Genomic DNA, 10,239 nt, shown 5'->3' with positions numbered 1-10,239 from the left:
TATCCAGCATAGGTTTTAAACAGCGGATGCTCTTCCAGCTGCAACCCAGTACAGGGAAACATTTGCATAATTAAAATACAATAATGCTTACTTATTAATATAAGTGTGAATTATGCGTACTTGCTGTGAACATGCAAGATTTGTCTCAATCGGGTCTTCAAAGCAAGTTACAAATGTTTAAATCCAGTGGTAGATACACATGAGGGAACACAACACGAGTAAAATAGAGCGAGTGCATTTGATCATTTGCATTTAAAGCCACAGGCACAAAAAGAGCTTGGTTTCCTCTGACCCCCAAATTTAAATATTCTGCAAGGTATATGATCTGATTTTGAGCCGAAACCTCAGACACATTCTGGGAACACCAAAGACTTTTTCATTTTTTGGTGAAACATCCATTTCATGCTTGTCTATTTGTGCCTTCATACTAAAGTTAACTTTTTTTTTTTAAAGACCTGATGGTGCTGAAAGAGGAGACTCATCAATGGAACGAAGTGAAAGAGAAACAGCAGTTTAAGAAACCCCAAGAAATAACGACTGATGAAAAACTCACACAGACTAAAAAGACTTCATCACACAGAATACCTTGTAAATCTAAATCTAGGTGTAAAACCCACGTGAGAATTCCCACTGGAAAGTTCACATGCCAAGAGTGTGGAAAAAGCTTCTGTCATGCAGGAAACTTTGCAGCGCACATGAGAGTTCACACTGGGGAGAGGCCGTACATGTGCCAACAGTGTGGAAAAAGCTTCTATCATGCAGGAAACTTGGCAGCGCACATGAGAATTCACACTGGGGAGAAGCCTTACTCTTGCCCTCAGTGTGGAAAGAGTTTTAATCTAAATGGCACCCTTGAAGTCCACATGAGAACACACACTGGAGAGAGAAGTTTTACTTGCACACAGTGTGGGAAAAGTTTTTCTCAAAAACAAAACCTTCACACCCACATGAGGATTCACACTGGAGAGAAACCTTACAGATGCACAGAGTGTGGTAAAAGTTTCCCATATAACAGCTCACTCAAACACCACATGATAAGTCACGCCGGAGAGAAGCCGTTTGCATGTGCTCAGTGTGGAAAGGGCTTCACATCCAAATCTAGCCTCATGAACCACATGAATGGTCACACTGGAACCATAGTGTTCACATGTGATCAGTGTGGAAAGAGTCTCACACATAAAGACTCCATTAAGAGCCACACGATGATTCACTCAGGAGAGCGTTTTAGATGCAGAGAGTGTGGAAAGGGCTTTAAACATAAAAGCAGCCTCAGCACTCACATGAAGCTTCACAATGGAGATCAGAGTCCTCAAAAATGAGGCCTTGTCCACACAAACATGAGTATATTTAAAACAGCAGCTTGTTCATGTAGTTTGGCTGTTCATTAACGAGAAGTTTAATTATAAACTACTTTCAAGAGGATCACATGCATTAGCTGCATTAGTTGCATAATTCTGCATTAGCTAACACATGATTCACCAATCAGATGAATCCTAACTCACTGTAAATACCCAGAGTTTTTACCTCAGTTACCTTCGTCTTGAAGAAGCACCTTTCACAATTACAGCCTCGAGTCTTTTTAAATCCGATGCCACAAGCTTGGCACACCTGTCTTTGAAAATTTTGCCCATTCCTCTTTGCAGTACCTCTCAAGCTCTATCAGGTTGGATGGGAATTGAAGGTGTACAGCCATTTTCAGATCTCTCCAGAGATGTTCAATAGGATTTAGGTCCGGGCTCTGGCTGGGCCACTCAAGGACATTCACAGAGTTGTCGTGAAGCCACTCCATTAGCTGCATATCCACTGTCGGGCCAGTGTAAGCCAGGGCTTTTATTGGACCGGGCTGAGCCAATCGCTCGGGAGGTAGAGCAGTGAGGCCAAAATCATGTCGAGTTTCCACTGTCGGGCTAGTAGCTCGCAGCGCTTCATGCAAATCCCACTCCCAGAAAGTCCCCCGAATCAAACGTCACACAACCCGCCCACTTCAACGGGAATCAGGCAGATAAAGCACACCATCGCATTATCACAAGAGCATTAAAATAAAGACAACCGAAACAAGCAAACGACACGATACTGTACAGCAGTACATTATATGTCTATACTGTGTGTTATTTTTCATCATATTCATTTACTCACCGACCGACTGTTGGCATTGAAAAATCGAGTGGTCTCGACAGTGCATGGAGCGCACCATCCATAATATAACACAACAGAAATTCTCTGTTAATAACTCGGTAGAAAATGTAGTTTATAAAATCCTTATTTAGATATACCCTTTTAAACATTCAGCCCAAATGCTCCAGAGAGCCCTGAAACATTCATTTTTCCCTATAGGCTATATGACACAATAGGTGATTCCCCTTTATTTAAGGATGCTGCAGTTTATTCTGTGATCTTAAGTAAAGGAACGTGTTAAGTATTTCAGCACATAAGAGCAAGTAATAAAATATAGCCTATAGTTTGTTGCGCTCAGCAGCTTTTCACTAATAAAGCTCTTCATGTATTTAAAGTTTCTTTTTTAAATTTTAGCACGTCATATAAAAGCATAAACACTTGTTTGAGGACACAGAACACATTTTGTATTTGCAGTTTTCCTCGATGCGTTTGTCAAGAGGCGCTGCGCAGGACAGAAAAAAAGGTAGCCTATTTCTGCTTTCACTCACTCATAAAATGCTCTGTTTGCACGATTTGATTAATATCATCGTATTTAAATACTTTATAAATAATATTTCAAACCTCCTCCGGTGTTTATTGTTTTTAGAAAATATCTAAAATCTTTATTTCAGACAGGCCTTTGTAAAATGACATTTATATATGGCTTAACGGTTTGATTTATGTATTGTATATACCTAAATTGTTATAGCTAGCTTTTGTTTGTTTTATATTGGTTTATAAAAAATTCACCCCCCTCAGATGAAACTCCAGAGGAAACGCTGGATAGCCCGGTAATGCGACATTAATTGTTTTATACTGAAACTTTCCTTCTAAATGTGCTTTCTTGGTCTTATCCATATTTCTTTGTATGTTGAACACACATCGGCCACAACAGGAAATAAAAAACTGCAACTGCGTGAATTTTTTTAACATGTTAAATATTTCAAATTAATCGCATGCGTTAACACACTAGTTTTGACAGCACTAATATATATCTGACTGCTACTAACCATGCTACATATCCCATGTTGGTGGGATTGGAGGGGCAGACTTTTGACTTCAAAAACCTGCATTTATGAATGAAGAATTTGGCAAAGCATAAAAGGATGTTAATCAGGTAATGCTGTGTACAATTTTCTTCAGTTACATCAAATTTAACTTGTTTATAGCAAAAAGGGTTAACGTGGATATTGACATGAGACATTCTGTCATGTACATCAGCCTAAAATAACTCAGAGTATGTACAATTGTAGAAAATATGCTCAGTGGTTTCAATATCACTGTCACAACCTTAACAAGAGTTCTCCTCAGTATCAAATCTCAAGAAATTCTTTTGATGGATACACATCACTAATCATTTTACACTGAAGCTCTTTGATTTTGGGGAGAATTGGATAAGAAATTTATTTTTTCTAATTCCTGTGAATTAAAATCTGTAAAAATAAAATGAGGTCTGAGCTGATTAGGATGAAGCCTTTAATTAAGAATATTCATTAAAAACGTATTATTAAGCTGGGACTGACATGATCATTGTATTGATTTCTAATTAAGTACTCAAGGGGCTACACACTCAGCTGAATTAGCTACATTGAGCAGGACATTTCTTTCAGTATACTCTTAAAGAGATGAAAATGAACTGAAAATTCTGTCATTAATGACGCGTCCTTCACTTGTTCCAAATGTGTCTGAGTTGCTTTCTTCAGTTAAACACACACAAAAAAGGATATATTTAAAGAAAGATGAAAGCCTGTAAACATTGACTTCCAGAGCATTTGTTTTTTCCTATTATGGATGTGAATGCTTTCAGGTTTTCAGCTTTCTTCAAAAAAACTTCCTTTGTTTTCAACACAATAAAGAAACTTGCAAGTTTTATAAAAAATGTTTACAGAGAGTAAATAGTGAACCATCCCTTTAACACAACCAGCTGACTTTACTAGAACATTGTATTGAAACCCATTGCTTAAACCTCTTACATTTTATACAAGATACAACTAAACAGCCCCACTCGAATTAACATTTTACCACAAGTCCAATAAGAGTGTAAAAGTTCTAAGTTGATTCAAGTAGGGCTGTTTATTTTCACCTGGTGTAAATACATAAGTGGTTTAAGGCAACGGGTTTCTTTAGAGTTTTCTATTAAAGTCAACTAGTTTGGGTTAAGAGTGTAATGGGTTACAGTAATAGCAGTGAATCATGCAGGCATAAAGTAAATGTTTAGCCATGTAAAGCATTAAACTTGTCATAATTTAGCAATATTTCTAAGGTGGAGTACTGTATGCTGTTAAGACATTGATGAGTCAAATATGAGATGTGTGTTTTAAATTTCAAGAAGTGATTTACCAATATGTTCATCAAGATTCAAATCTTGCATCTTATATTTTTTTAAGGTTTTGGGCCAATAATACTCCTGTTCTGCTATTTAAAAAAGCCTTCTGGAATTCATGTCAGCATTCCCTTCAATGAAAACTACAGCAGTGGACATCAGTGGAGATAAAACATGTATGAGAAGGATAAAGCCTCTTCTTCTGGCTCTGCACCAATCAGATTGGTTTTTAACATCCGATGACGCGATGCAGTAAACATTCTAAGCACATCGGTTATCGCTCGCTCCAGGCAACACTCAGTGCTGAACACATCGGTGTTATCGTACGCATCAAAGGGTTTGAAGTGTGTTCATTTTTTTCTTTTATTATTCAGCGATTCTTCTGCGTACTACAGCTTGAGAACCACTGCCTTAACTTATTGGGTTTTACTGTGTGTGTGTGCAAATGTAACACTTTGTTGTTGTGTGTAGTCAACATATTGATGTTCATGTTTTCTCAGTGGAATAAATGAAGTGTAGTAAAAATAGCATAGTATTGGTCATTTGTGTCTGACTTTACTATAATTCTTTTTGTGTTATTAATTATATTTATACAAAATTTTTAAAATTTAAATATTTTTAGGATTGACATTTTGTTATGTGTTTTTATAAATAAGTAACAAAATGTGTCAATGGAAAAAACTACAATTAAAATAATCTTTAGTCTATAAATATGACCCCTTTGTTGAATTATTAAATTTTTATTTATAATATTTTAAATATATATTTGTAATAATTATTATTAGTCAGTTCTTAAAAACACTGCCAAGACTGTATTACAATAATTTTTTCCAATAATTATTAAGGGTACAGTAATCTTTTATTACAAATATTTCATTTATTCATTTTCTTTTCAGCTTAGTCCCTTTATTATTCAGGGGTCGCCACAGTGGAATGAACCGCCAATTTATCCAGCATATGTTTTACACAGCGGAGGCTGTTCCTGCCGCAAATCCGACACTGAGAAACACCCACACACTCTTGCATTCACACACATACACTACTGCCAATTTAGCTTATTCAATTCACCTATAGCGCATGTCTTTGGACTGTGGGAGAAACCGGAGCATCTGGAGGAAACCCAAGTGAACACAGGGAGAACAAGCATACTCCACACAAAAATGCCAACTGACCCACGCAAAAAATATGCTGGATAAGTTGGCGGTTCATTCCGATGTGACGCCTTTCACTCAGTTTTTAGGGTTACATTTGTGTTGAACTCCTGAAGCTAAAGGTGCTTTTTACCAAGGCCAACACCAGACAGACACAACAAATGATAATATAGAAATGGTAGAAGTTTTCACACCATGCTTTTCAGACAAATGCACAGATGTATGTAAGTGTTTCCTCCGACAACATGAACAATGGGTTGTTTTAAAAAGGGCTTGACTTTCATGAGAAGTAATTAATGGGAATCTGTTGGTGGTTTGGGTTTGTTAGTACCTACATTTATCAAAGCTGATATTTTAAATAGAAACAGACTATTCGTCACGTGTCTGGTCTCAGTTAGCCATCGAAATATTTCATAAAGACACTTTACGTTAACTGGTCTCAAAATCGAGAAGGTATTCAAGATCGAGTGAAACAGGCAACAGAAGGAGGACAAAGTGAAAATGTGGAACAACAAAACTACTGTGGTAAAGTATAACTTTTATTAATTTCAATTCTTTTTTAGATAAGTCTATAACAGTGTTGTGTAACACTCCTTTAAATGAGGAATTAGAAAAAATTATATATATATCTATATATATATATATATATATATATATATATATATATATATATATATATATATATATATAGGCATCAAATCATGCAAATTGTTCACCGGGTGCTGGAAGCAATAGCTGCCCACTGCTCTGGGTGAATGTTCACTCTCTGTGTGTGTGTGTGTGTGTGTGTGTGTGTGTGTGTGTGTATGTGTCATGATTACCAGCGATCTAACCACCAGAGGTCGCTGGTAAACACTCACATTCACATGGACTACATCTTATGAACTACAAATTCAGTCATGCCACACACACACACCTGCTCCAAGTCTCCACCGATTGGACTCCCACAGCTGATGCTGCTTCTAGACTGATTACACACACTATTTAAACAGCACACACAATCACTTCCTTGGCCGAGTCTTGTTTACCTGTAAAGTGACAATTCAACGCGGTTTCCTTAGTCTTGTTTCTCAGTGTTTTGACCCTTGCCAAGCTTGTCTGTTTATCCATGTTCACTGCATGCCTTCTGACCTCTCGCCTGTTATAGTGACTACAATTCTGGATTTGCCTTTATTCATCTGTTTGCACCTGTGTTGACCCTTGCTTGCCTGACTACCGAATAAACCTGCACTTGGATCCTAACGTTGTCTCTGTCATCCACGTGTTACAGAAGACTCGGCCTAGCATGGATTCAGCAGGACGTCTAGTCAGATTAAGGCAAGGTACAAATTCCCTTGAGGACCATATTAATTATTTTCTGGACATAGCCAATGACACCACCCTCCTGGACTGTATACTCATAGATTTCTTTTATCGTGGACTAAATGAACTACTAAAATCCACCCTTATCCGTTATGGTCCTCGGGGATCTTTCCAACAAGCCCTGGATGTGGCTTTGCAAGCCATTGGTTCCCCCTTCACCGTAGGCGAGGTGGAAGAGACCATTTTTTGGGGGAGCAATAGAGAGCAAGACCCGTTGGCGACGGGGCTTGCTGCCCAACACATTAGCACCAATATGCTTGCATCACCCATACTCATGTCTCCAGCTCACAAGATGGCTGCCTCCAGTCCTCCAGCTCACAAGATGGCCGCTTTCAGTTCTCCAGCTCACAATATGGCAAGCGCCAGTCTGTCACCTGCTCAGAAGATGGTTTCTTGTTCCAAGTCTGTTCCTGCCATAGTTCCTGTTCCAGTTCCTGAAACAACATCACCTGAGCCACCAGAATGGCCACCGCCACCTTAGTTGCCAGAGCTGCTGCCACCACCAGAGCTGTTACTGCCAGAGCTGCCACCACCACCTCCAGAGCTGCCAGATCCTCCAAAGCTGCCAGATCTTCAGTCACTGCCAGAGCTGCCAAATCCTCCAGAGCTGCCAGACCCTCAGTCACCTCCAGAGCTGCCAGACCCTCAGTCACCTCCAGAGCTGCCAGACCCTCAGTCACCTCCAGAGCTGCCAGATCCTCAGTCACCGCCAGAGCTGCCAGAGCCGCTGCCAGAGCCACTGCTGCCACCAGAGCTGCCAGAACCACTGCCAGAGCCACTGCCGCAAGTACCGCCAGAGCTGCCAGAGCCACTGCCGACAGAGCTGCCAGAGCCACTGCCGCCAGTACTGCCAGAGCCACTGCCGCCAGAGCTGCCAGAGACACTGCCGCCAGTACTGTCAGAGCTGCCGCCAGAGCCACTGCCGCCAGTACTGCCAGAGCCACTGCCGTCACTGCTGCCAGAATGGCTGCCGCTGCCGCCTGAGCTTCCTGAATGGCCGCCACCGCCGCCTGAGCTTCCTGAATGGCCGCCTGAGCTTCCTGAATGGCCGCCACCGCCGGCTGAGCTTTCTGAATGGCTGCCGCTGCCGCCTGAGCTTCCTGAATGGCCGCCTCCGCCTCCTGAGCTTCCTGAATGGCCGCCTCCGCCTCCTGAGCTTCCTGAATGGCCGCCGCCGCCTCCTGAGCTTCCTGAATGGCCGCCGCCGCCGCCTCCTGAGCTTCCTGAATGGCCGCCGCCTCCTGAGCTTCCTGAATGGCCGCCTGAGTTTCCTTAATGGTCGCCACCGCCGCCTGAGCTTTCTGATTGGCCGCCTGAGCTTCCTGAATGGCTGCCACCGCCGCCTCAGCTTCCTGAATGCCAGGTCGTAGCCGCAGTCTGAGTTCCACGAATGGCTGCCAAGGCCGCAGGACTTCACAGAGCTGCCAAAGCTGTGTGATCCATCAGTTCCATATGACCCGCCGATGCCTGCTGAACCTAAGCCCCCAGACATACCGCAGCTCCACGCCCCAGGCCCAGCGCAGCTCCACGCCCCAGGCCCAGCGCAGTTCCACCCTCCAGGCCCTCCACAGCTCCACGCTCCAGGCCCTCCGCAACTCCACGCCCCAGGTACACCACCGCTGCATGGTCCTGGCCCTCCATCCCTCCCCCTGTTTCGCCTCTGCTCGACCTCCCGCCTGATCAGTATTAGGAGCGTCTGGAAGCCACTCCTTAGAGGGGGGGCTCTGTCATGATTACCAGCGATCTAACCACCAGAGGTCGCTGGTAAACACATTCACATGGACTACATCTTATGAACTACAAATTCAGTCATGCCACACACACACCTGCTCCAAGTCTCCACCGATTGGACTCCCACAGCTGATGCTGCTTCTAGACTGATTACACACACTATTTAAACAGCACACACAATCACTTCCTTGGCCGAGTCTTGTTTACCTGTAAAGTGACAATTCAACGCGTTTTCCTTAGTCTTGTTTCTCAGTGTTTTGACCCTTGCCAAGCTTGTCTCTTTATCCATGTTCACTGCATGCCTTCTGACCTCTCGCCTGTTATAGTGACTACGATTCTGGATTTGCCTTTATTCATCTGTTTGCACCTGTGTTGACCCTTGCTTGCCTGACTACCGAATAAACCTGCACTTGGATCCTAATGTTGTCTCTGTCATCCACGTGTTACAGTATGTGCGTGTGTGTGTGTGTGTGTGTGTGTATTATATATATATATATATATATATATATATATATATATATATATATATATATATATATATATATATATACACACTTGAAGTCAGAATTATTCACCCCCCTGTTTATTTTTTCCCCCAATTTTTGTTTAACGGAAAGAAGACTTTTTCAACACATTTCTAAACATAAAAGTTTTAATAACTCCTCTCCAATAACTGATTTATTTTATCTTTGTCATGATGACAGTAAATAATATTTGACTAGATATTTTTCAAGATAAAAAGAGAAAAAAAATTCAAAGGGGGGCTAATAATTCTGACTTCAACTATATAGACGTGCACACACACACATATATATATATATATATATATATATATATATATATATATATACACACACACATATATATATATATATATATATATATATATATATGTGTGTGTGTGTGTGTATAGTTACATCTTAATACAACACCTGTGTTCTGTTCCTGCCAAAGCCAGATCATGATCTCTTCTGCTTTGTTGGACAGTTGCTGTACAACTAAGTTTGTGTCCACAGGGTCAGCATTAGGTTGCTGGTTGTATCTCTGGATCTCTGCGACCAAGCGTTTCTTTTCTTGGGCAATCTTTTGAGTAATCTTCTGACGCCTTTTGTTCCGATCTGTAATATGAGAAAAATCAATGATATTACAAACGTTTTGCCATGAAATTTAATGAGAAGAACCAGTGTAACATAAATCTGCATCATTTACTAATACATACCATTCTGCCTGTAAAGATAATGCTTTTTCTGACAAATGCTCACAAAGAGCGTTTCGATGGACAACTGCAAGCCATGAGCACCAACAGGACTGGCTGTAGCATTTCCTAAAGTAAAGGTTAAAAAACACTTAAGTTCTGTTTATTCAAATACTTCAGAAAGCAAAATAAAATAACTTAAGCTCTTTGTACTTCATTTTCAAAATATTTATTATAATCAGTGGCGGCTGGTGCTAAAAAAATTTGGGGGGGGCGCAAACACCAGAAAAAAAATCTAACTGTTGGTAACGCAAGTGTAAAAG

At 40.9% G+C, this 10,239-nt stretch overlaps 1 protein-coding gene across 1 annotated transcript; it reads left to right on the top strand.

Moving 5' to 3' along the window:
* Positions 1-457: 457 nt before the first annotated feature.
* On the top strand, positions 458-4,971 carry LOC130222834 (gastrula zinc finger protein XlCGF8.2DB-like). Its single transcript, XM_056455404.1, has one exon. It carries the CDS (start codon positions 459-461, stop codon positions 1,317-1,319), a length of 861 nt encoding a protein of 286 aa, XP_056311379.1. The 5' UTR covers position 458; the 3' UTR covers positions 1,320-4,971.
* Positions 4,972-10,239: the final 5,268 nt, after the last annotated feature.

Source organism: Danio aesculapii, chromosome 4 (genome assembly GCF_903798145.1).
Source record: "Danio aesculapii chromosome 4, fDanAes4.1, whole genome shotgun sequence".
NCBI lineage: Eukaryota > Metazoa > Chordata > Actinopteri > Cypriniformes > Danionidae > Danio > Danio aesculapii.
Note: the sequence above shows the minus strand (reverse complement) of the source record. Positions and strands in the feature narration are given on the sequence as shown.